This window comes from Vigna umbellata, chromosome 11 (assembly GCF_029865625.1).
Source record: "Vigna umbellata cultivar VRB3 chromosome 11, Vumbellata_1.0, whole genome shotgun sequence".
NCBI classification, from domain to species: Eukaryota; Viridiplantae; Streptophyta; class Magnoliopsida; order Fabales; family Fabaceae; genus Vigna; species Vigna umbellata.
In genome coordinates this window covers 22,594,525-22,622,523 of record NC_142175.1, presented here as the reverse complement: position 1 = coordinate 22,622,523, position 27,999 = coordinate 22,594,525, and the positions used below count along the sequence as shown (strand labels likewise).

The 27,999-nt window shown below is 33.7% G+C and overlaps 2 protein-coding genes and 1 pseudogene across 2 annotated transcripts; 2 read left to right on the top strand and 1 right to left on the bottom strand.

Annotated features, from left to right (window-relative positions):
* The first annotated feature begins 11,573 nt into the window (after positions 1 to 11,573).
* LOC124847804 (protein argonaute 4-like) lies at positions 11,574 to 14,281 on the top strand (annotated as a pseudogene).
* Positions 14,282 to 17,526: 3,245 nt separating this feature from the next.
* LOC148191202 (uncharacterized) lies at positions 17,527 to 18,645 on the bottom strand. Its single transcript, XM_088101329.1, has one exon. The coding sequence runs from the start codon at positions 18,643 to 18,645 to the stop codon at positions 17,527 to 17,529; it is 1,119 nt and encodes a 372-aa protein (XP_087957455.1).
* Positions 18,646 to 21,859: 3,214 nt separating this feature from the next.
* Positions 21,860 to 23,606, top strand: LOC148191201 (transcription factor TCP9-like). Its single transcript, XM_088101583.1, has one exon. The coding sequence runs from the start codon at positions 22,307 to 22,309 to the stop codon at positions 23,291 to 23,293; it is 987 nt and encodes a 328-aa protein (XP_087957709.1). The 5' UTR covers positions 21,860 to 22,306; the 3' UTR covers positions 23,294 to 23,606.
* The last annotated feature ends 4,393 nt before the right edge of the window (positions 23,607 to 27,999 follow it).

Here is a 27,999-nt window from a genome sequence, read left to right as displayed (position 1 = left end):
TTTACTAATTATAGGCACATCTCAAAACTATAAAGAGTTCAAAGGTAAGAAGAGGTGGATGATCACATTTATTATGAATTTAAGACTTTACTCTAACTATCATTCGAACTAATTATTTACTTAAACATCAGAGAGTTTTTGACAAGTACTCAAAGCAGTTTGGAGTGTTGGCAAGGAAGAATTTTGACTAAAAGACATAAATTTACTTAAACATGCGTGGACTAAAGTGTAAAAGTATGTTATGTGAAAATACTTGATCCTACACCCGAAATAATCTTATTTTAAAGTTATATTTTGAAAATTTTCAAAACACTAGTTTTTGGAATATTTTCGAAACAAGTAATATGGAAATGTAAATGGTCATTTTAAAAATTATGGAGGTGAGGGATAGAAGCCTTTGATTAATGGGTTGGCCCAAGGAGGTCAAATTAGCCCAATATGAAACCTCGTTTAAAATTTGAATTCACTATATGTAATGAAAATAAAAAACACTGTTTACCAAAAAAATCAATAATTAAAAACTATTAATAGAAAGTTTTGATTGTTAATTAATATTTTGTGGAAAGGTAATTTCATTCTACAAAAAAAAAATCTTTTAAAAATATTCAAAGTTGGTACATTCTTACAACTAAAAAATGCAATAAATGTGTAATATCAAATTCACCCCGTACTCGTTCATTGGGTGAAATTCTTAGTTATTATCATCCATATTCAATCATTATACCAAACATAAAATGTCAAATATAGCATACATTTTTAATTATGCATTTAAGTTATCATTAAATATAAGATATTAATGTATCTGTATTACCATTTTCCTTAATTTCTAAAGTAGGGACCACACTTAAAGTAGGAAAATACATACTCATACTTATTGATTGAAATTTAAAGAGATTTTAATAGCTTCACACATGCCCCCACACACCTACAAGGCATAGATTGTTCCATTAACAAATATAAATTCTTTTTTTTTTCACCATTATCAATTTAATGAGTCAAATGTACAGTTAGATATGAAGGCATGGAATTTAATAATAATTGATATAGCTTTCATTGGTTTAAAACAGTGCATCAATGTTTAAAAAGATTAAATAAAAGCAGAAAAAACAGAATTTAGAAAAAAATAGTTTGATTAAGAGAAGGAGCGAAAATCTTTTTTCCTACCTAATCTCAATATTAATGTGTTTTGAACCCTAAAAATAACTATACAAGCCATAATCAATTAAAATTTTAAGTTCATATTAAAATAAGTGTAATAAGATTTTTTTCCGGTATATCTCAAAATAATATGCTCTATATAAATAAAATATTCTTTAATTTGAAAGATTGAGATAGTAATCATTCATTTTAAATATAAATATTATAAAGATAATTTATTTAAAACCGTTAAAATGTTTTTGTTACATTAAGTAAAAATTAGAATTAATTTATCTTCGAAATGTTAATCCAATTTAGTCTTTTAATTTTAGAAATATAAGAATTTAGTTTTTTTAATTCAATTTTATTAAATTTATTTGAGGTTTCAAACATTTCTCAACTAACATCAAAGAAAAAATTGTATTAAACAGTGTTAATAAATGTTATAATAAAACTAACATTAATAAAATATGTTAAATAATATTAATAATTCAAATGCTATCATAAAATGTTTTTGAAACATTAAATGAATTTAATAAAATTTAATTAAAAGATTAAATTCTCACATTAAAGTTGAGGAACTAAATGGATGAAGATTTCAAAGAAAAATTAATTTCAATTTTTACTAAAAATGAAAAACAAAAACATCTTTAACCTTGGGTTAAAATTAACAAAAACATATTTAACCCTTTCTAAAATTTAAATATGTATATAACTTTTAAATTTATAAGTAAAATTAAAGTTTATTTATGAATAAAATTTTTGACATATGGTTTCAACACTTTATTTTAACTTAACAACGTTATATTTTATATTGAGAAAAAAAATATTTAAATTACATTATTTAAGTTATATAAGGCTGTTGAATTATCTTAAAAAGAGAGAAGTATTTGGAAAAGATGAATAAAAGAAAGAAAAAAGGAGATTGTATTGATGTTGGTGTGATGGGCATTGATGAGTGAGCAATGAGCATTGTCGAAGAAGCATGATGGATGAAGCTAAGAAGGGCCCCCAATCTTAAACAAATGAGAAAACCCCATTCTCATCCAATGGAATAGTTCCTCCCACCATTCACAATAAATAAACACAACCTAAATTAACACACTCTTACGTCATTTCCAGTACCCAAAACTTCCTACCATAATAAACCATCACCCAAATTATAAATATAAAAGATAAAAACACCTGTGAGAAATTACAAACTCAGAACTGAGAGACAGTGCCCTACACCATAGGACCCACCTCCTAAGGTCCCCCCATCCAGAACCCAATAGAAGAGTTTGCACTCAATTATAGGAACTAAAACTTTTTTTTTTATTTGCTCATTCTTATTTAATATTTTTAATCTTGAAATTTAAAAAATGTAAAATCTCTTCGATTGTAAAAATTAATTGACTAATTTTATTAGAGAATAAGTCTACATCTAATTCATTTTCATAAATTTGATGAGTAAAACAAAAATTATTCTTATTATTTTATGAATGATTCGATAATGATATAATGATATGAATGATTGATTATATAATGATATGATAAGTAATATATTAAGATAAATTATAATATTATATTAAAAAATAAATTTAAATTCCACCCATTTTCATAAAAATGATTTATAAAATAAGATTATGTAATATTAGAATAAAATTTAATATTATACTAAAAAGTAAATTTCAATTTATTTATTTTCTTAAAGCTGATTTACAAAATAAAATGTTGATTTGAATAAACTGTAATACTACAGTAAAAAATAAATTTAAATTCATTAAAGTGATGTATAGTAAAATTATAAAAGAAAAATTGATTGAGAGATATTTGTAGTTTGAGATATGTTTAAATGTTAATAAAGTTTTTTATATTAAAAAGGTAGAAAAGGAAGAAGCATGGGTGTTGGTGAATACCCAAATTGGCACTAGAGAGGGTCCCATGATAAGGGTGAGGGAGGTGTGAGAATGGTGGGTCCCACATAGGGGCCACCACTATTTTTTCTTCCATTGTGGTCCACTTTCAGAGTGAGAGGGGGGCAGGGGCAACCAAACCAGGAAGGGCCATGGGCCTATTTGCTTGGGGGTGGTGGGCCCCACGTGGGGGAAGGGGGACCGTTCGATTGGGGGATGGTGGGTCCCACTGGGGGCAGTGTAGGTGCAGAGGCAGTGGGCAACGCAGAGAAAGTGATTTCCAAGATAAAGTGTGTGGGCTGTGGGCCCATCTTCTGATGGTTCGCATCTCAGCGTGCGCACCGCTCACTGTTGCCGCCGCCACCACCACACACTCCTTCCGCCGGGCCCAAAAGCCTTCTGCCCGGGCCCCCCAAAACCTCCATGCCCAAATATAAATATGTTTATATTTTCTATTCGTAGGTCCACTACCGATACATCTCCTTGTCTCTACTTCTACTTCCATAATAGATCTCCTACCGTGTGCAAAATTTAATCAAATAAACACAATAATTAAAAGAAAATTAACTAATTAAACATTAACAAAAATTAAACATTTTGAACCTCTACCTAAGAAAGAAACCTAATTATTACCTTAATTTAAATAAGGAATTTATAAAAAAATTTACAAATATTTTAGGAATGTTCATTAAAAAGTAGATCGTAAAAAAGTGAAAGATAAATTGGATATTTAAATTGTCAACTCATATAGACTCGTCCCATCTAACTCACAATTCACGTAAGTCAAAGTTTGAGTTAATGTTTCTTACATTTATTTCAATATTTTATTAGTGTATAACATGATTCGTGTGTTAAGTATGACTGAATATTTTTATTCAAATACCCGTATTTTATAAATTTTTATTTAAATTTTTCTCGTGTTCTATTTTGAATGTGTATGTTTTTCATAATATACTTCCTCATTTACTTGTAATGAATACATTATTATTTTTTCAAGTTTTTTTAATTGTTATATCTCAGAGCTCATTAAAAACGCACCAAAAACCCCTCTGAGCGGACGTTAGGTGTCAAGTGAAGGAAATCTGAAAATCAGAAAGTGGAAAACAGGTTACTGCGGGAGAGTGGACGTTCGGTCTTGGTGACGGTAGTGGTAAATGCCAAATTTCAAAAATCTCGTGCCACTTCTTTGCATGCTCACCTTCTTCTCCAAGTCTCTGAACCATTTTCTCCTCCTTATCTCTAGATTTCTTCATCTTCTCTCTAAGAAAACACTCACTTTCTCTTCTCCGATCATCATTCAAGCATCGCAGAAGCACTTCTGACGTCAAGAGCTTCTAGTTAAACCGTTCGGTTTGTGAAGCTGAGCTGGTAAGTTCTTCCCTTCTTTCAGTCGTGCGTTTTCCTGGACATGCAAACCAAGTCATGGTTTCATGTGTTGATCACCCTTCTCAAATGAGTGGTTCTAATAGTGTTGGGTTTTCACTTGGTGTAGTTTGGATTGTCGAGCGTTGAGGGTAGAAGAACTTGTAGCGGTGGAACTGTACTCTGTCTCTGTGAACGTTCGGTCACGTTAGAGGTAAGGGAAGCTTATATAATTTAATTGTATGTTCGTTTTTACGTTCGTTGCTAATGAATGCATGTTTGTTGAGTGGCTGAATGTATATGAAGTATGATTGTTGATATGTTTTGACTATATGAAGTATGATTATTTACTATGATATGGATGTTTGACTTTATGAAAATAGATGTTGAGAGATGAATTGATATAAAGAATTCTAGTATGAAATTTCCCTATGAAAGTGTATGTTCGTCACTGAACGGTCCTTGACCGTTCAGTTTTTCTAATGAACTTGGTTGGAATTGGATTCTTTCATTTGGGAAGAATCCTAGTTGAGGACGAGCGTCTTTGTTTTGTAATATTGTGCATGAGCGTTCGGCCAAGCGTAGTTGTTCCTTGGTATTCGGTTATAAACTTAATTATATCTATATGTATTTGTATATTTTCGTTTGTTCTTAAACACTACTCAAAATGGTATCTTATTATATTTATCAAGCCTTTCTCCTATAAGTTTAGTAGTGCTCGGTCTTACACCAAGCGCTCGTACTGAGTAAGTACTCGGTCTTACACCAGGTACTCATTCTCCTTTCTGAATATATATATATATATATATATATATATATATATATATATATATATATATATATAAGAACGTTCGTTCAAACTCAATAGGGTTCACCCTTTTCGGTGCTCGATCTTCGACTGACATTTTGATTGTTCTTGATGTTTAACTCATTCAAAAGCTAAGTATATTTATTGACGTTCGGTTTATTCACCTGATTCAATTCTTTACCCGTATTTGAGGTTTTCACAATGTTTGTCTTAAATTGGTTTCAGCCTAGAGTCTTAGTATTCGACCTAGGCCTATTAGCGTTCGGTCTAACTCGGGAGTTAGTTCATTCAATTGGCTCACCTAGTAAATAAACGTTTGATTCCTAATCGTTATTGAGAACTATTATGTTAATCACTCCCTTTCTTAAAACCAATGATTCCATCTCTCGGTTTTGATCCGTTTGGAACTGGAGACCTTTGGTCTCACTCCAAGCGTTCGGTCTAGTTCAGGGTTGATGTTTAACGTTCGGTATTTGGTATCCTCAGTGATATTTGTACGAAGGGTTTAATTGAGATTATTAATAATGAAAGATGAATAGAATATGATATGGATGAAATGTTTTGGATTATGGACGAGCGTTCCGGGGAGGAATAGCTCATGAATGTATATTGGAATTTTTAAAGTATGAATGTGGGCATGCTAAGTTGGCGGTTCATCCTGATGTTCCGTGATTACTCGTCCTTACGTAGAGGAGGGTAAGTCATGCGTGGGAACGGCAGGAGGTCCTAGTCCTTATGGTTAATTTGGACAGATAGGACTAACCTCGGGTGGCAGCTGTTGAGGGTATCCCAGTTACTACATCACCCGGGTGCACGAACGTCGTAGCTACACAGAATTCGTACAGTCCGGACAGTCAGTCTAGTATTAGGCTTTGCATGAACGAGTGATGAATTATCTTGTTTGGTTGATTGTGTGAAATATATGTTTATACATTAATTGAATTACATAAGCTTACCCTACGTTTCATGTCTTGTCTGTTTTGTACGTTCGGTTGTTTTTCCGTTGCAATGATCCACCATGTGGATGTGAGCAGAAGGAGACGAGTTGCTGGAAGAAGCACTGAAAGAAGAAAATTTAGTTGAGATAGAAATTAAGACCGAACAGTAGAACTGTTCGGTCAGTATTATTAGTTTAGTTTTAAGATGATCGTTCGATCATCCTTTCCCTCTTATTTTGTAGGACCGTTTGGTATAGCCTTTTGTAAACCGTTCGATCGGTTTTGCTTATGTTGTTTGGTTTTAGTTTTCTTATTTCTCTGTAAGGCCGTTCAGCCACAAGCGTACGTTCTTTATTTTGTAAGACTGATCTGTAATATTAATCAATTTGATTATTCTATTATATAGTTTTTACACTATATTTTGGGATGTTATATTATAGTTGAGTAAAATCTTATTTTTTTTATAAGATATTCAAATTTAGATTTGAAAAACAAATAAATAAATAAAAGGACCTTTCACATCTTTTCAATTAATAGAGACAAATTTATAGATCTACAAACTCGTAATTATGCAGAATAATTTAAACGAAATTAGATTCTCTGTTAAAAAATGAAATGAGATTATCATTCCATTCAGATATAAATATAGAATATTTTATACTTTTAACAAGATTATATATATATATATATATATTATTTCTGTACATTGAATGGATGGATAGTTTTGTAACATTATACTTTAGTTTATTTTTGGCATTGAATTTAATTAGGATGGTACTTCTAGCTAGCAGCCATAATGTGACTTGTTTTAGGCTTCTTAATTACCAGCAATCGTGTCACATAATACCTATGAGAATGAGAGCTGAACGCTGTATTTATATCACTCGTGTCATTTTCGGAAATTCTGATATTTTTTTTGTTTGCTCCAAAATATAGTTTTTTTTTATTCATTCAAATAGGGCGTTGTTCATGCTGCTGGATTTTATTATCCAATTAATTATGAATGTTACTATAAGATTGTAGAGTTGAAAATGGAGACAAATTTGTTTCCTATATGAATATATCAATATTGAAAATTATTTCGTCCAATAACATTAGAAAATGGAATAAAAATTTAATTAAGAAGGAAAAAATAAACAAGAAAAGAAAACCACATAAGTGTTGGAAAAAACGGTATCGCTTTTACTTCCAAAATCATCTTACTCACAAATAAATAAAGAAACATATAAACAATATAACAATATAACGTAGAAATTTCAAATAAAGGAAAAAAAAACCATAATTATCCAAAAATAATTAGAAAATAACATTATGTGAAAATTTGTACAATATATAAAAAATTATCTCAACCTTTTGACCGTTGATCTTATGTACATTTATACTTTTCAGAACAAGAGTTTATCTGCACCTCACAACATTTTACTACAATGATATAAGAAAAATCAAAAACAGCTCAAAGTGTCTTAAACTTGGAACAAGAAACACCATGGACTTAGAATTCATTATATAGTCACCAACATTTACTTCTTTGCTTATCCTTAGATATGTGTGGGACTTTACAACATATATTCTCATCATACTCAATAAACTTTACCATGATTAAAATATATGCATCTTCATTGCCTACACCAACAATCATAATCCTCACTTGGAAGTAAACCATTCCAAGAACTTTCATACACCTTGCATTAATGCTAACCTATGTTCATGTATAAATTATAGCTAGAAAAGACTCATCTTAGCACTCACAATCTGGCAAACCAGGAGCCGTCACATGTCACAATCCTCTACTTTCAAAATTGACCAACCAAGAACTGTCACATCATCTCATTCTTCCTTCTCAAGCAGATTTGTAAAAAACAAAAAAGTCTTTGTCTTCATCTTCATCGCAAGCCACTAGTCATGACCAAGCATACTCAAAAAGAATTTAAGTCATTTATGGAAGGTGGATCCAAACCGTTATCATCATGGGTCATTAATGAATTCTCAATAGATTAGGTTTATCTTAAACCTTGTATAATGGACCAAGTAATATAGGGTTTCTTTTGGACTTTGTATTCAGGTCTCAGGTTATAGTGTAGGATTTTGGACCTAGAGAAAATGGGCCCTAAGGAGACACATGGATCTAGGGTAAAATCCCTAGCTTAGAGAGCAAACCTTCTAGAAGCTTATGAGCCATTAGCTAGAGTGGTCTCTAAGTTGCTCTCTTTTTGTGAGACACATACTCTTGTCATGTGCGGCATGCTCCTAATGGAGAATATTTATCCTTAGTAGTGACCATGTGTCATGCTCCTAATGAAGAAAATTTCTCCTTAGTAGTGGCTATGTGTCATCCTCCTAATGGAAAGGATTTTATTAAGGTTTTGTTTCTACAGTTTGGAGATACCTTTAGGGTTACCTAAGGTTATAAATAGAAGTATCTCTTTATGTAAATTCACCTTTGAATTGAGTATTACTATGCTTCCAAATTTGTGTCATACTACTCAACTTAGGTCACCAAGACTAGAGCATCGCATCTAGGTTTCCTCTAGCTACCCTTTCTTAAAAGTTGGTCCAACCTCTCTTGATACCACTCAAACACCACCATAGCCTCTCCTCTTTCTTGAGTCATATAAATTGAAGGAGGACCAACCTCTCACCACATCAAACCCACTATATGTTCACAATATTCTCACACCATCAAGCTTTCACAATCACCAACCCATTTGGAAGTCTCCACCTTATTTGAGGCATATAGCTTAGAGGATATTATGCCATCAAAGGGTAAGGTCTTAGATTCAAATCTTACTCATGATTTTTTTATTTATATTTACTTCCTCAGTTATTGATAAAAACATGAAGAGTAAATGGACTATATGACTGAGAATTTAATTCGGGATCAACCAGAATTAAGGTGTATTTATGAAGTCTTGGAGGGATGAACCTAGACACACTAGAATTAGAGTTAGACATGTCTTCTTATTAAAGTAGGTTAAGACAAGAACTTTGCACCATTGGAAAGGGAAGCAGAAACGTGAGTATGTGTGATAAGCATATTTTTTTCTTATTGAAAGATTTGTAAGACTTAATGGGTGTAGAGGAAGGGCGTTCTTTTGATCAAGGAAGGAAACTAATGTGAATTAAGGTACATGAAGCTAACTAGGTGTTTTGATTTTATCTGAATATGTGTTGTCTTGTGATTTTGATAAGGGTTTATGGAAAAATTATTTGAATTAAAATGGGTCTTCAATATACCAAAATATATATGAAGTTTAAGTCCTTTGATATTGGTTGTTCTGTTTTTTTTTCATCCTAAATTTATTGTGATAATTATATTATTATATATAAGTATGGGGCAAAAGGATAAGGTGTTGGGTTGTCATGTTTGGTGTTCTGGAAGTGAATTAAACATTTTAAGATTGATGATTTGTTTTGCTTCAAGATTGATGCATTTTTGTTTATGGATGAGTGTATGTAGAGGTTTCTTTTATGCTTTGGAAGAAAACTTGTTGATTATTAGGTCTTGATGTTTTTCCTTAGGATAAATGTATCATACCTCGGTTGAGAGGTATCGGACCTCGGCCAAGAGGTTTCAGACCTTGGTCGAGAGGTTTAAGAGCTTGGCCGAGATATGTGCGAGGGCTATGTTGATGATTGAACCTTTTGGGTTGAGACTACACATAAATTCATTATTGTTGGATGATACGAGATAAATTGTTATTTGATTATGTGCTTGTTATGAATTATCGAACGATTGAATGAGACGTGTTATGACGTATTATTATTATTTTTCTATAAGCCTAATTATTATGTTTTATTTTAAGTTAGCTCGTCATTGTATGATTATGGTTGTGATTTTCACATTTGATTATTGTATGACTTGTGTTATACGTTAGCATATAATGTTGTACATGATGGTTCAAATGCACAAAAATGAGGAGTGTGGGCTTGCATCGAGAACATGCTTTTTTGTATTTTGGATACATGATAATTATTGAGTATTTTTAAATGTTTTCTTATTACTGGAATAAATTTTACTGGGTGGAACATTTATTTTATGAAATCAATAAACATTTCGTATATCACAAAAGTTTTTGATTTTTTTAGTAGTAATGGGTGTTACACACCACACCACAACCCACACATACTCTTACAACAAAAGCAGCAGATGTAGATCCATATTTGCACCTCACCGAAAAATGAACCAGGTGTCGCAAATCGACCTCTAGCGTAGTGCAAGCTCTCCATGCAAATTCAGTGACGAGAAAAATCAGTTTCACAGTACGTGCTCATGCAACACCACTTTCACATTGTTTGACTCCTACTTAAGCACATGTGCAAAACTATTGTCACTCTATGTTCATTAACGCCCACGTTGTACCTCAAAGTCACTATTGATCGCTTCTCACTTACTAGAAAAATGTCAACCACATGAGACACCATCGATTTCACAAATCCATATCTACAAACACCTTCAAAGATCATTGAACCTTGACATAGGTCTATCGCATGCAAGTTTCCAAAAAACATGAGCTACAGGTCAAGAGCCCATATTGCCTCCACAACCACTAGAAAAACTAGCAAAAATGCACCTGCATCTCTATCTACCACAAGCTCCACCATTCTACATTGTTGGAAAATGAATAATTACAACACTTTATATCATGCAAGCTTTACATCTTACCATACAACAGTTCAGCAACACAGATCTTGAGTCCAAGTCCACAAGTCGCATGAACAAAAGGAACATATTTATAAAACAACAGAACAGTTCCTCAACGCACCAATCGCAGATTGCAACTTACACAAATTAAATCTTCATTACGCAAAATAGATTTGAAATGTACCAAAATAATATGATCCATCATTGGTGAACACCAATTACGACCTCCTTTACATATCTAGTAGCTTACTTGACAGAAAGTGTAAGCTCCACTGCAGATCCAACACAACTCACTGTCCTTGCACCTCCAAGAACCCAAATGTAAATTCATTCCACCAATACTATGTTGACAGCGATCCTTACTTCAAATTTCTCATTGCAACTTCGACAACACAAGGATGATTCTCCAACAACAAGGAATTAATGTTTTTTGAAGTGGACACTACAAAAATAATATATTTTAGTAGGGGTTTATTCTGGTAGTTTTAAAAACCTTTGAAAATTTCCAACGGTTTTATTAAAACCTCTATAAATTTTGGTGGTTTTATTAAAACCGTAGATAAATTAAAAATATTATTTTTATTAGAGAAATTTCCTATTGTCGAAAAACAAAACCACCTGTAAGTGAAAATATTTCGTTTTTTTCTCTCTTTTTCGCATTGCATCATATTTTTATTTAACCTACATCATTTCCTCTTCCTCTCAAAAGGGATCCCATGCTTTGTCTTCTTCCCCTTCACGACCCTCAACCATCACATCTCCTTCAATAAGAATCACTACCAACGAGTAGGATGCCCGACCATGTCACTAGTGCGACCAGCTCCATTCCCCTCTCCTTCTTCTTCGCTCATGAAACAGAGAGCCAAGGCCTTTCTTCACCTCCATCAAAAGGTGGAAGCCGCCACCGCCTAGATCTCGCTTCGAAAGTACGTCATCAACGGTTGTCGTTACTTATGAGCTCACCAGCACCACTATGAGCTTCCTCCCTTTCTTCCTTCGATTTTTCCATCAAGTGAGCTTTCTCCCTTTCTTCCTTCGATTCTTCCCTCACCAGAAGGTCTTGAGGCTTCTAATAGCCAGGTGTGGCCTTGCTTCTAAAGGGATGAAGTTGCAACTTCTCATTAATCACTTTAGAGTGAATGTTGGAAACACTAACAATCGCTTTTTCCAGTTTAGTGTATGTTCTTTTGTTTCTTCTGTATCATTAATTTTCTGTCTATTTAGATGGTGATTTCAGTGTCTGTGTTTGATCAGGTATCTCTTTGTATAAAGATGGACGCCTTGTAGAGGGTAACTGTGTAGGGAGAAAGGTCCTCAACAGAGTTCAAGAGACATATAATTTTGAACTAAACAAGAAGGATTTTGCATATTATATGGTGAGAAAACTCTTTTTACCCTTGGCTCTCTTGCCCGTAATCGTCTTGAGTTTACTGTTGTTCTCAAGGATGTTGTCTCTGTTGGCGGGTTCACATGTTTTGTTTTTTCATTTTGAATAGTGGCTTATATGCGAATTTTTTTGCTGTGTAACTTTTTCTGTAAATTCCTTTGAACATGTATGGATACAAATAATGGAAATGCCAGCCTTGATGGACATGGAGAAATCGGTGAGAACGACAAGAAGAGAATGAGGCACCCAAATAGAGCGAAAACTTTTAAAGTTGAGATTAATTTTTAATCGTCGAAACATAGATCTTCGCTACTCAAGTGATATACCATTTATTAATGATGGAAAGCCGAAGCGGCCAACATATATTCCCCTTAAGGTATAATGTGTTGATTTGTTTTTGTTTAGTAGACAATATGAAATTGAAATCGGACATCACTGATTAAGATTTTTTTTACTTATTTTTTCTTAGCTTTGCCCTCTGGTATCTCTTCAACGCTATACTAAAGCTCTAACCACACTCCAAAGATCCTCATTGGTGGAGAAGTCTAGGCAGAAGCCACTAGAGAGGATGCGAGTGTTGACAAATGTTAGTCTCTTTGTGATTTATTTTGACCAATTGCTATGACGCAAACATTTACGGGCGAAGCTGATGTTGTTTTTATCATTTCAGGCTTTGAGTCAAAACTATGATGGTTTTGAACCTATGCTTCGTAATTGTGGTATTTCTATCAACTCTGGCTTTTTTGAAGTTGAAGGTCATGTTTTACAAGCTCCAAGGGTAAATTTTTTAATGTTTTAATAATTATTTTAGTACTTTGAATTGTGAATTGTGAGTCTTATTTGTATATTTATATTTTATAAACGTCATTGAAATTGAAATTTGAAAGGTTACTTAAATTTTGTTAACAATAGGTTATTTAAATTCTGCTATGTTATATTTTCTGAAAAAATGTTGTAAGTTGGCGTTTCCTTTTCTTTGGTTTATTCAGTTACTGTGAATGATGACTTTCTTTTGTAGGTACTGTTTTGTTTTAATTATTTAGATATTAGATAGTACAACTTTTGATGTTCGCATGATCAATTTTTATGTGTTGTCTAAGAGAAATTGTAGAATTTGATTTATTAATTATTAATGTTTGTTGATTTTGAAACTTATAATTAAACATTATGTTCGGTTAAAGTTCGAAAATGGGGAGGATTTCAATCCAATAAATGGGAGGTGGAACTTCAATCAAAAGGTATTTAATTCAACTTCTCATCTATATTTTTTTGTTCTCAGTTAATTATTGTGAATTTTTATTAACTGGATTTTTTTCTTCAGACATTAGTTAGGCTTGTAAAAATTGAAAAATGGGTTGTGGTTAACTTTTATGCCCGATGTGATGTACGGGGACTTGTTAGAGATCTCATCAAGTTCGGTCAAATGAAAGGAATTGTAAGTTCTCCATTTAAATGTTCACTTGGAAGCATAATAAACATGTTGACTACATTTTTTATTTGTTTTTTACAGTGGATTGGACAACCTTTTGACGTCTTTGAAGAAGGTTTTCGCAATAAACGATCCCCGCCCCTAGTTAGAGTGGAGAAAAAAAGCTTGAGTTTGTGCAATCTAAACATCCAAGGCCTCCATAATTTCTTCTTTGTCTTCTTCCTCATAGAAAAATTTCTGAACTATATGCAAATGTATATGGTTCATCCTTAACTGTATTTTACTGGTTAACATACGTAATTGTTCAAGTTTCACTATAGATTAAAATTAATTAAACCTCGAAGGTTCGTGGAAGAAGAGGAATCTTGCTAATTTTGTTGTTGTTACACAGTGTATAGCACCTCAAAGGGTCAATGATCAGTACTTGACCAATGTTTTACTGAAGGTCAATTCCAAGGTATGGTATTTTGCACTGGATTGTATTTATGCTCTACATCTTGTATTTCGTTTGTTATCACTGATTTTTATTCATTATGCAGCTTGGTGGCTTGAATTCTATTTTAGGAGCTGAACATGCCCCTTCTATCCTAGTTGTTTCTAGAGCTCCCACCATCGTAATTGGCATGGACGTGTCTCATGGCTCCCTAGGACAAACCGATATTCCTTCAATTGTATTATTGTGAACACAAGTAAGTAACAAATTGTTTTCTGAATGTGATACTTTCTCTATCAATTCAAAAACTGAAAAAGAATACATCTTTATAGGTGAAATTATCACCGTGGCACACAAAAGAAAACAACTGAACTGCCCACTAAATGTGGAAGGTTACAAAAGCTAAATTTTAGCTATCTCTTCCTAAAGACCCGGTCAAAAACTGACCCTTTTATTTAATCTGCATAATTGCATTAAAACAAATATTAAAATGCATAAATAACTGACAATCCCTCCCTTAAACTAAATACTCAAATAAGCCATTTAGTTTATTTCTGATGCTTCAATTAGTCCTAGCATGCTTCTGAATTTCACGAACTGCTCTAATTTGAGTGGCTTTGTCATTATATCAGCTACTTGATTTTGAGTACTGCAATAGTGTAGCTTGATTTTCCCTTCTTTGACAAGATCTCTTAAGAAATGAAATCTAACATCAATATGTTTACTCCTACCATGAAACACTGGGTTTTCAGATAATTTAATAGTTGAACTACTATCACATAGAACCATAACTTGTTTATGATCTTTGAAACCAACAGCCTACAATATTCTCTTAATCCATTGGCATGCACTTGTTGCAGCAACTACATACTCTGACTCTGTTGTAGAAAGAGTTATAATTGGCTACTTCTTGGAGGACCATGAAATAGCTCCAGTTCCTAACATGAAAACAAGTCCAGATGTGCTTTTTCTGTCATTTATATCTCCAGCAAAGTCACTGTCAGTATAGGCAACCAGTGTCAGTTTTTCTCCCTTTTTGTAGAGAATTCCAAATTCAGTAGTCCCCTTCAAGTATCTTAGAATTTGTTTGGCTGCAGACCAGTGGGTTTTTGTGGGGTTAGCCATGAATCTGCTGATTAAACTGACAACAAACATTAAATCTGGTCTAGTAGCAGTCAAATACATGAGACTTCCAACTACTTGCTTGAACAGAGTAGCATCCACCTTGGCCACTGCATCATTCCTAGACAGTTTTGTTCCCGGTACAATCAGATTTTTGACAGCATTGCAGTTCAGCATACCAAATCGAGATAAAACCTCCTGAGCATACTTTCTTTGACACATGAAAATTCCATGTGTATTCTGCATAATTTCAACTCCAAGAAAATATCTCATCTTCCCTAAGTTAGTCATGTCAAATTCCAACATCATGGAACTTTTAAAGTCATCACACATCTTTATATCATTTCCAGTATAAATTAGATCATCCACATATAAAGTCACAATTAAAATTTTACCTCCTTCGGCTGACTTTGTAAACAATGTATGTTCACAAAAACATCTTTCAAAGCCATTTTGTAGAAAATATCCTTCTATTTTATTGTATCATGCTCTTGGTGCCTGTTTGAGTCCATATAGTGCCTTTCTTAGCTTGTATACTTTATCTTCTTCTCCCTTCTTTTTAAACCCAATCGGTTGTTGTACATAAATTTCCTCCTTAAGCTCTCCGTGAAGAAATGCACTTTTCACATCCAATTGAAAAACGATCCATCCATTTTGTGCAGCCAATGAAAGAATTATACGAATAGTGTCTAGTTTGGCAACAGGTGCAAATACCTTTGTATAATCCACTCCATAATGTTGTGCATATCCTTTTGCTACTAGCCTTGCTTTTTATTTGTCAATATCTCCATTCTCCTTGAGCTTGGTCTTGTATACCCATTTGACTCCAATTGGCTTCACTTCTTTTGGCATCTCAATTAATTCCCACGTTTCATTTTTTTCTATGGCTTCCATCTCCTTTTCCATTGCATCACGACATTTCTTACTCTTGACAGCTTCTTCAAAACTTTCTGGATCAATTACTGTTGTAAGCATTGCCCTTGTATCATCATCAGACAATTCTTCTCCTTCTTCATAATCTACCATCCAAACAGGTTTTTTGCATTGCCTTCTAGCCCTCACTTCAAATGGAGTCTCAAGTACTGGATTATAAGACTCAATCCTATAATATGTTTCAGCAGTATTTTGTGGCTCTGCTTGTTGCATTTCTTGTTGCATTTCTTCATTGTCTGATGTGTCAACTCTGGAATTTGTTTCAGCAGTGTTTTGTGACTCTGTTTGTTGCAGCTCCTCACTGTTTGGTGTGTCAAGTTGTATACCAGAGCTATTTTCATCATGTTTCTCCCATTCAACAATATTATGTTGATTCTCTACTTTGTTATACTCCCAATTCCAGCCCTTATGCTCTTCAAATATTACATCCTTGCTAATTATAATTTTTTTATTGACTGGATCATACAGCCTGTATGCTTTTAATTCATCGCTGACCCCAAATAAAACACACTGTTTACTCTTGTCATCAAGCTTAATTCGTTGTTGATCAGGTGTGTGAACATGGGCCAGACAACCAAAGACTCGAAAGTAATCTACAGAAGGCTTCACTCAACTCCAAACTTCTTCAGGAGTTTTATCTTTTACTGCTGCTGTTGGGCTCCTGTTCAGAATATAAACACACCATTTTGTTGCTTCTGGCCAGAAAACTTTAGGGACATGCCTTCCATTCAAGGTTGCACAAACCATATTCATAATGGTTCTATTCTTCCTTTCAGCAACTCCATTCTGCTGGGGAGTATATGAAGCAATTAATTGCCTCCTTATTCCATGATTTCTACAAAAATCATCAAAAACTTTTGAAGAAAATTCACCTCCCCTATCTGTCCTTAAACATACAATATTTTCTCCAATTTCTTTTTCAACCATTGCCTTAAAGCTTTTAAAGAAAGAAAAAGCTTCAGATTTCTCACCCAAAAAATATACCCAAGTTTTACGTGATAGATCATCAATAAAACTTAGAAAATATTTTTTATTACTCTTTGATGTTGGTTGAATGGGCCCACATAAATCTGCATGAATCAGCTGCAGTCTCTTAGAAGCTCTCCATTGACTTTTCTTAGACATAGCTTTTTGGTGTTGCTTTCATGCTAGACAGTGTGTACAGAGACTCTAAGGAGTGGTAATTGAAGACAGCCCTGTCACCATTTTCTTTTAGTGAAGCAATTTTAAGCCATCATAACTTAAATGTCCAAGTCTATTATGCCATAGTTGACACTTATCCTCCACATTTGCCTGGAAGCATGTTGTTGCTACCTTTGCTGTCAAAACAAACATTCTATTTACACTCAATTGAATCTCCATAATTTGCCCCTTCTCTGGATGAACAACACTGCACTTGTTATTTTGAATATTTATGCTCAAACCCTTTTCTTGCAGCTGTCAGAGACTCAATAAATTATTTTTGAGTTTAGGAACATAGTATACATGAGAAACAACATGAACAACACCTTTCACCATCAACTGCACAATTCCTTTCCCCATTACTGCTATACGAGTGTTAATTCCCAATTTTACCTTATGTCGGAAACTCTCATCCAATTCTGAGAACCACTCCTTATTACCACTCATGTGATTGTTGCAACATGAGTCAAGAAACCACTCATCCCCTCCTTCTTTGCTCTCAACAATAGCCATTAATAAGAGCTCATCCTCTTGTTTTTCTTTATCTTCCATTTCTGCATAATTAGCTTTCCTTTCCCACATAGGACATTCATACTGAAAGTGTCCAAATCTGTGACATTTGAAGCATTCTACATCAGCTTTATTAAACATTTGCCTGCCCCTTCCTCTACCTCGAAAGGATCCTCTTCCTCTTCCTCTTCCTCTACCTCTTCCGCTGTTTCTATCTTCAACCACAGTCTGCATAACTTGTTCCTCTTCAACTGACAAATACATTCTTTGCTCATGTACTAATAAGCTACTTTGCAATTCATCTATAGTCATCATATACATATTATTGGAATCTTCAATGGAACATACCACGTAGTTGAATTTGATTGCCATGGATCGCAAGATTTTTGCAGTTATCACGTTTTCTTTCATGGTTTCTCCAACTACCTTCATGCTTTTGGCTATTTTCAAGGTGCGTGCAAAATAGGAGTTTACTGATTCTCCTTCCTTCATCTGCAAAGTCTCAAAATCCTGGCGTAGAGCTTGTAGTTGAGCTCTTTTCACCCTTGTTGACCCCTGAAATTTTTGCTTCATGGAATCCCATATATCCTTGGATGTTTCGTCATTTAAGATGGTGTCCAAAATTTCCCTATCAATTGCTTGATAGAGATAATTTTTGATCTTTAAGTCCTTGAGTTGCTGTACTTCCATCCTTTTGAGATCATATTCTGAGGCTTCTTCTGTGTCTGGTACCACATCAATACCTTTTTCCACTAAGTCCAAATATTCATTGGAACGTAAGAAATTTTCCATCAACTTGGCCCAATGTTCATAATGACCATCAAATTTTGGAATAGATGGTCGAACGTACTTCACTGTTTCAGCCATCTCTAAGTTAATTTCTTTCAACACTCACAACTCAGTGTTCTCTCTCTTTCTAGGTGTTTCAGTTTCTCTCACACGTAATTTTCTGGTTCAGGCCCCTGTGAAGGAGCTCTGATACTAAATTGTGAACACAAGTAAGTAACAAATTGTTTTCTGAATGTGATACTTTCTCTGTCAATTCAAAAACTGAAAAAGAATACATCTTTATAGGTGAAATTATCACCGTGGCACACAAAAGAAAACAACTGAACTGCCCACTAAATGTGGGAGGTTACAAAAGCTAAATTTTAGCTATCTCTTCCTAAAGACCCGGTCAAAAACTGACCCTTTTATTTAATCTGCATAATTGCATTAAAACAAATATTAAAATGCATAAATAACTGACAATTATTACTCATAAATAAGAGAATTAAGTTAAGGTAATGCAGAAGAATACATATTGTCAATAATATATTGTAGTTTATTACTTTTAGCTATCTATCTCATTTTCTTTTACCTTAGAACCTTTATAGTTTTGAAATTTTCTCATGCATATTTTATGGTTAATAGGGGATGTTACATCCATGGATGACTTCCTTAAAGAGTATTTTCCTATAGTATACAAACACAAATTGTATGCACATGAAAATAACTACTGCAAGTACAACAATCATGGTCTTGCTACATTTTCCTCTTCTTTGTATATTGTTGGTTTAATTGCATCCTTGATGGCATCTCTTGTGGCAAGCATCATAGGTGTTGGTATTAGCTTTTTTAGTACACATATTGTAAAAGATGAAACCTTTTTAGACTGCTAAAAGAGAAGATAATGGATAAGTTATTTACATTAGGAATATTATTGTAAGATCTAGGAAGTATGGTGCATAGAGGAGTTTTCAATTATACTTGGTTTGTGTTCTTTGGATAATATTTATATGTTATTATACTTGTTGGGCTCAAACCCTTCTTTAGTCCTAAGGGAATCTTTGAAGACACTTAAGGAAACAACATATCTGATGGCAAGAGTTGTGATGAACAAGAAGAATATACACTTAAGAATATTTGTACATTATTAATTAAACTAGAATTTTCAAATACTAGTTGATTTTTTTAATTATTAGTGTATTCATTTAATTATGTTAATATTTTATAACTATGCATCAACCTTAAGAATAGATTGTGTATCTAAATCCACTTTCTTTAATGCAACTGTCAAGATGCCTTAATTAGTTTATTATTAAACATTTAGATTATTTTGATTTATTATTAAATATTTTTATTTTTAATCAAATCATTTGAATTATAAAAACATTAAATTATTTGCATTACCGGCAGTTTTGAAAACCCCAACTACGTAAATCCATAACCTACCGGCGGTTTCATGCAACTCTCACAAATACCCGCAGTTTTTCACAACTCCAGTAAATACCGACGATTTTTCATGAAACCCCTACAAATGACCGTAGTTTTAGGAACCCTGTAAGTAGTGGCGGTTTTTATAAAACCTCTACAAGTAACGTCGGTTATACACAAAACTACCGAAAATATTTCTCGACGGTGGTTTTCGCAACGGTTTTTCAAATCGCGGGAAAGGTGTTTACTAGGGTTAAAACCGTCGGTAATATAAATAAAAACTCGTGGTAAAATCTAATATTTTTGTAGTGGAAATATCAAACTAAGCTGCAATCATAGAACATACTAAGCAAAATCCTACCGAACCATAAGTTTTGAAACCACTTGTTGGAAAAAATCATATCGTCTTTACTTTGAGAATCATCCTACTAATAGATAAATAAATAAATACAAGGATACACAAACAATATAACGTGAAAACTCTAAGTAATAAAAAAAATAACGATAGTTGTCTAAAGATAATAAAAGAATAACACTATGTAAAAATTTGTATAACACATAAAAAAAACACTCTTAACCTTTGACCATTAATTCCAAGTACAACCACACTTTTCAGAGTAAGAATTTAACTACATCCAACAACACTTAACTACAAAAATATAAAAAAAATTCAAATACATATTTAGTTATCATATTTAGACTTAAAACAAAAAATATTATGAACTTAGGATCATTGTATACTTATCAATCCTTTGATTATTTTAGGAGTTGTGAAACTAAAAAAAAATTACATATTTAAATCATTGAAGATGGTATTTCTATAAATGAACAAGAGAGTTAGAATTCGTGTGGCTTTTCCTCATAATATGGTGGCATGTTCATTGATTCGTAAGTGAGTGAGTAGTCCTTATCAATTTATTTCATCCAATAACTATCATTAAATACAATGGATTTTATTATTTTACTTTTCCAAATATGAGTAGCATTACGCTCATGGGTTTTTATACCAAAATATATAATTAAATAATAGTGTTGTAATTTATTAGTAGATGACTGTTTATATTGTCCTCCAAAGTTAAATAATTGTAAAAGTATTTGGAGTAAAAACATAAAACATTAAAAAAAAAAAAAAAGTCCTTGAAACATTGGGTGATAGACCCACACACACCCTGAACCATTCACTATTTCACACGTCCTATGATGTATGTTTGTGTGTTTCTATCCTCTTCCACTGGTTTTCAAAACAAACATGCACGAAGCACACGCTTCATGCTATTGACTTTCCATTTCAAGTCTTCGTCATTGCACGCTGTCTTTTATTATTATTATTATTTTATTATTATTATTATTATTATTATTAATTTTCTTTGGGTGAATATAATTGTTTAACACAAACTTTGTGAGTGGAAAAGGGCAGCCATATCCACCCTAGGCCAAAGGTAACATCGTTTTTCCCCGTCCTTTTGTATTTTGATAGACAATTTTGATGTTCATGTAATGTTTAGTGTGTTGGCCATGAAATGCATGATTAATTAATGCATTGACGCCTTTAAACTAGTGGGTATGGGCAAGGTGCCTTCTTTTAAGATGTTGGGTACGTGTAAGGTGTCTTATTCCAACTCATTTTTAAAATGGTATTGTGAGTGACCCTCCTACAAACAAAACCATCTTTGCATGCAAATATTCTTTATTCTAAACAATTCCAACTTGCCTGGGATCATTTTTCTCTCATCCAACTTTACCATTTTAACTCCCTTTCCCTCACAGCATAAAAATATGAAGTCATGAAGATAATAAGTAAAACATTTTAGCCAAAAAATAAAGAATGATTTACCTTATCCTCAAATGGTTGAGGGCATCATGGATTCATGATGCCAGAATCTTATCAAGTTCACTTCCATTCTTCCATTCCAAATTTCTTTTGCCTTTCTTTCTTTTTCTCCTTTTCCATGGCCTCCATCTTTTAACGTTTTTTGCAGTTGCCAAATAAGTGAATCAATTGACCAAAACTCCCCTACCCCAATGCCCACCATGGGACCCATCACGTGCAATAGTTTTACTCTCCACGCATTCATCAACCATCACCGTTCATTTATTTCCATCTACAAACTCATCCACGGTAAACACAACCAGGGCCCAGGGCCCCCACACAACACATCCACCTTCTCATTCTCCTTTCTCAACTCCTTCTTTCACGTACCTTCACTATATATACTTTTATTCTCACTACCACTCTCATTCTAACGCAACTCAAACACCACCTTCTACCCTCATTCTTACATCCTTAAACACTTGTTTTTTCTGTTACGTACGTTCTTCTTATTCTTCAGACATGGCTGGTGATTCTTCTGGAGACGTTGATCTAAGGTTGGGAGAACCTAAGGGGCCGAAACTGGAGCCCGAGACGGAGGAGGGTTCCGCGATACGTGTGATGCCGGTGGCTGTGCACGTGCCGTCAGGGATGTCCATGTCTGTGTCCAAGGCCCTGGCCCAAGCCCAGGCCCAACCTCAGAAACGGGCCTCCACTAAAGACCGTCACACCAAAGTCGAGGGGCGAGGCAGGAGGATCCGAATGCCCGCCACGTGTGCGGCGCGGATCTTCCAGCTCACCCGAGAGCTAGGTCACAAATCAGACGGTGAAACCATCCGTTGGCTCCTCGAACACGCCGAGCCCGCTATCATAGCCGCCACCGGCACCGGCACCGTCCCCGCCATCGCCATGTCTGTCAACGGCACGCTCAAGATTCCGACCACCTCTCCCTCCGACCCGGAACTCGGAGACCCACCGGAGAGGAAGAAGCGCAAGCGACCTGTAAACAGCGCCTACGTGGACGTAAACGACGGTGCCGTTTCAGTCCCCGCCGGCCTCGCGAGCTCGAACAAGCAAAGCTCAAGGACGATCACGACGACCGCCTCAACGACGACCCCAATTCCGCAGCACACCGCGATTCCGCTGCCGCAGGGCGTGGTCCCCGTGTGGGCCGTGCCTTCAAACGCTGTCGTTCCGACTGCAGGCGCGTTCTTCGTCGTCCCCCAAGCCGCGTCGTTTCAGCACCATCCGCAGTTTTTCACCATAGCACGACCAATCTCCGCGTTTGTCTCCTCCATGGTCACCCCCGTTCAACTCCAACCAACCTCCACATCCTCTTCTGCAAACGCTAACCCTTCCTCCACTGCGCCGTCGTCGAAGTCCCCGGCGAGAGCCACCGTCATGGCTCCCACCACCACCACCACAACACACATGCTGAGAGATTTTTCGTTGGAGATTTACGACAAACAAGAGTTGCAGTTCATGTCGCGCGCGTCTTCCAAGCATTGAGAGGAGAACGAGGACGAGAAAGAGAAGGAGAAGGAGAAGGTGAAGGGCGTTGAATCTGGTTTCCGCCCGACGACGTCGTTGGGAGCAAGAGGAAGAGCACGTGCACACGTGATGCGAGGATTAAAAATGGTGGGACCACGTGCATTGATGTGGGACACCACCAAAAGTGGAGGGTATGGTGGGGGACCCAGTGGGGTAATGCAAAACTAGTACCACAAGTTCAGAACTACTAGTACTCAATTTTTTCGTATTTTCCAAAATAATGTTAATAACAATAATAATTAGAATAAATTTTACATTTTAATTTCTGTAATTTTACTGCAAAATTTTACATTCGTATTTTAGAAAGAGATAATGAATATTTCTTAAAAGAAATAGAGAGAATTACGTGAAAATTTTGATTTGTTTGTTGGTAAGGGGGATGGGTCCACCTAATGGGTGGTCATGTGAGGGTAGAGGTAGGACCCAAAAGGTAGGATTGTGAGGGTAATGGGTGGACCCTACGGGACCGTTTACGCACCGTTCTCGAGCCGGCCTTTTCAAAGTGGTCCCTCTGTTGCGAGAAAGTTCAGAAGGCTACGTGTCGCACTCTGCTTAGTCGACAGGTGGGGCACCACTTTTACCCTTCGACACGTGGGGTTCTCTCTGTCCCACTTCGCTGGACACCAACCACTTTATTGCTATTGCTATGCTCGTTTGAAGAAAACGTGAAACAAAAATTAACACAAACAAGGAAAAATAATAATATATTATTTTTTATTTTTCAGAATTTCTAATGGTTGACAATAATATATATGTAAGAGAGAATTTAATTAAACTACATTTTAATCATTTGTGAAAATGTTTTGTCGTATTAGAGTTGAATAGCGAAACAGAACGCGATGTGTTGCTCTAGTTATGGTTTTCCCGATGTTACCATTGTTGTTGTGTTGTACTCAGAATCTTCAACTTTCAATATCTTCTTCTTCGTCTTTAATTCAATTTCACATACAATGTCTTCTCTTAGAATGGAAACTCGCTAAAAAATTTCATGAGTGTGTTACTCTTTTTTTCTTAACAAAATAAACCTAATTTGAGCTTTTGGTGCCAATTTATGTTACATTCTTACCCTAAAATTAATTAAACTCTATTTAAGGATCAATTATTTCTTAATCTACGCTTTTTCTTTTCATAGACCAGCAGAAAGGGAGTGTCTTTTACAGTGCTTTAAGAAGAAAGTTCAAAAAGTAGATTTCTTTACTATCAGGTTTTTTTTTTTTTTTTAAATCAGTAACGGTGACAGGAAATAGCATAATAATCAGGTAATGATAAGCATGAATATGCACCACTCATTGTGGATCTTGATGCAGTAAATTCAAATGTTGATTTTTTTAGTGCACTAAATTATTTAATTTAATCCCACGTTCCATTCATACTATGTAATTATCTATAATTTCTCAGATGAAATTTGGTAAGATCCATTTACTTCTTTTATAATACAAAGTTAAGAGTATATGGGATTTGGAAAAGATATTAGTTAAACTTAATACATATTGGCCTAGTTATTTTCTTTACGTTTTAACCTTTTGTTTTTATTAATAACATAATATTAAAATATTATTTTTTTATTCTTAAGGAGACCATATTTTCCTTTCTTCTCTTAGCCAAACTAAATATCCAATATTTGCTATCTCCTTTCTCATCAGTCTTTCTTGTCCCTATTGTTCTTTCAAATATTCTATAGGAAACATTACAAAATGAATTTCCATTTATTAACGATTGACTTCTACTAACTAATATAGCTTTATCTAACACAATTAAATTATTATTATAACTATTATGAATTCATATTAATCATATGATAAACTAACACACTATTCCGTCAATATAAAATATTAATTTAAAAAGCACATCACTTATTACAATGTATATTAGTCCAAGGATTATATTTACTTATATATTTATATGTTCTTTTAAAACACTTTCTTGAACTAAATTTATTGGGTTGAGCTTATGATATTAGTCAAATTATGATATTAGTCAAATTTTGATAGAAGATTCATGACTTATGATCCTTCACAGACTCAAAGTTTGTGCTTTTGATTTAAATTTGTATTCATATTTAATTTTAGTTGAACTTATTAACTTGTAAACTATTTTTTTATTTCTCACATTATTTCTCTATTAAAAATATTGATATATTTTTTTGTAATTATTTTTTTTCATAGATTTTTGCAAATTTAAAAAAAAACATTTTCACGGTAAAGTTTTTAATATTTGAAAAAATATATATAATGAGAAACGAAAAAGAGTTTGAAAATATATAGAAATAGAAGGAATGGAAAGAAATTAACAAGTGGTGGAGGGGGTCCCATTGACCTAACACCTAATGGTACGTACCTTCGTGGTCCATCCAATGCCTCTCTCTCTGTTTCAAAATACAGCATTAGCACACAAGTTTCAGTAAATCATTCATGTCTCATTCAGGACACATTCTCAATTATATAGTGGATATATGGGGATCACTTACAAATATTATAATTTTCTTAAAATCTACATTAAATTCAACTTGCTTCACTTAATCTATGTGTCTTACCCATACTTGAGTTTCAAGGTGAATTGTCTTCCAATTTTTCATTATATTTATTTATCATTATTAATTATTTGGGTCGGTTTTTTAATAACTTTTTCAAAAGTAAAATATGTTTTTAATATTTAAATAATGTAAATCTTCAATTTATTTGATTATTCAATTTTACATGGTAATATTCTCTAACATGACATATAATTTTTATGCGTGTTATTTTAAGGATCATATATATGACAAATTTGAAAAACGCAATGATAATCTATTAAGATACACAACACATTCTATTAAGATATGCAACACATACTAATTTGACTTACAAAAACATTAATATAATTAAAATCACTGCCACAAAACACTTATATTCACCTCGAAAAATCTATAAGCGAGAAAGAAAAAATTATTGAATTTTAAAAAAATAAGTATACTTTCAATGTGAACATTTACATTGTATTTTGTAAGGTTAGACGTAAACGAGACTTTTGCTATCATATCAACATAAAAAGATTACTCTTATTTATAAAAATGCCACTTACATTTTTAATATCTGATTTTTAATAATAAGACGTAAATCGTGTTACATAAAAAAATCTATTCTTAATAGTAATTTTAATTTTGTCTTATTATTTTTATGATATAATTTTTTAATTATGATTACTTATTGGTAAAATAAGTTAATACTTTATCTTATAAATAAATAAATTGAGTTAATATATTTTTAATATAATGCGCAAGATAGAGATAATAAAATATTTAAAAGAATCAATCTATCTAACTTACTAATATATGGTATTGTAGTAGATAAGACTGAACTAAAATATTTATAACATATCAAAATACGAATTATTATCAAATTACTTTAATTTTAAGTTTTAATGATACTTAGCGTCTTTCTTTATTATGTAAGTTATGTTAGAAAATGGTAATTTAATATATATTCAAACAAAATACCCTCATTTAACAACTAATAATGTACTCATTTAACTAATAACGTACTCATTTGACAATTAAATTTAATTATTATTTTACATAAATTATAAAGGTTCTTGAATATAACTAATAATTTTACTATTTACAATTTATAAATTTAAATTTTATTTATTATTAAATAATCATCTATAAAATAGTGTAATTATCCAAATTTAAACAAATAATTTAATTCTCAACTAAATAATGGATAGAAACACATTTTATCTTTTTTTAACCTTAGTAAAATGAAAAAAATTACAATTTATGCATTCACTAGTTTGAAAAGGTTTAATAGCCTATTTTGTCTCCAATTTTGCTCCATTGTGTCAATTAGGTCTCTGGTTTAAAAAAATGTCTAATTAATCCTTACTTTGTAATTTTTATGTCAACATCGTCCCTTTCGTTAAAAAGAAACAAACAAAGTTAATAGTATGATAATATGGCAGTACATGGTGGTAACGTGTCATTTTAATGTTATATGTGGTGAAATGGTAAGCAATTAAAGGTTGAGGTGGATACTACACATGACAACCCCTTCTCCCACCCAAAATTAGGGTTTTGATGGAGAGGGGAAACTACTTACTCTTGCACCGCGAAGGAAGGTTGCTCGCGATTCTTGGCCATGGATGGAGGCGCGAGTTGCTCGTTGCTACTGGATTGGAATTAGGGTCTTGAACTGCTTTAGGGTTTCTGATTTCTTCTACAGGTTGCAATCTGGAGCGATAAAGGATTCATGGTGTTGGTTAAAGAGAACTGCCATGGCTGCGCGAGGAAAGCTTCTAGATACGAAGGGGATAAACATGGTTTCGTGATGCAAATTGGGTTTGCATTCTTTGTATTTCCCTTTGCAGGTTGAAGGCGCGACGAAGGCGGTTACGGTGGCGTCGTGCTCGTGTTGGATGGCGGTTTGAATGGAGATCGCGATTAAGGTTCACTTGTGTCGCACTGCAATGGTGGTTCAGACTAGTATGGACAAAGCTCACGATGTTGATGGAGGCATGTTGTGAGGTCATGGTGGCGCTAGGAAAAGCTTCTGGGTCTCGCAATGGTGGCAGTGCGAATTGGGATGATGCGAGGGTTGTCTGATCTGCACGAATTTGGAGTTCGAAAATTGGGAAATTTTCTGGGTTTTTTTGGGTCTTAATCACGAGGAAGAAGATGATGTTGTTGG

Excerpts from the sequence above, each read along its gene's own strand:
- LOC148191202 (XM_088101329.1), bottom strand. The coding sequence starts at position 18,645 with ATGGCTGAAACAGTGAAGTACGTTCGACCATCTATTCCAAAATTTGAT.
- LOC148191201 (XM_088101583.1), top strand. The coding sequence starts at position 22,307 with ATGGCTGGTGATTCTTCTGGAGACGTTGATCTAAGGTTGGGAGAACCT.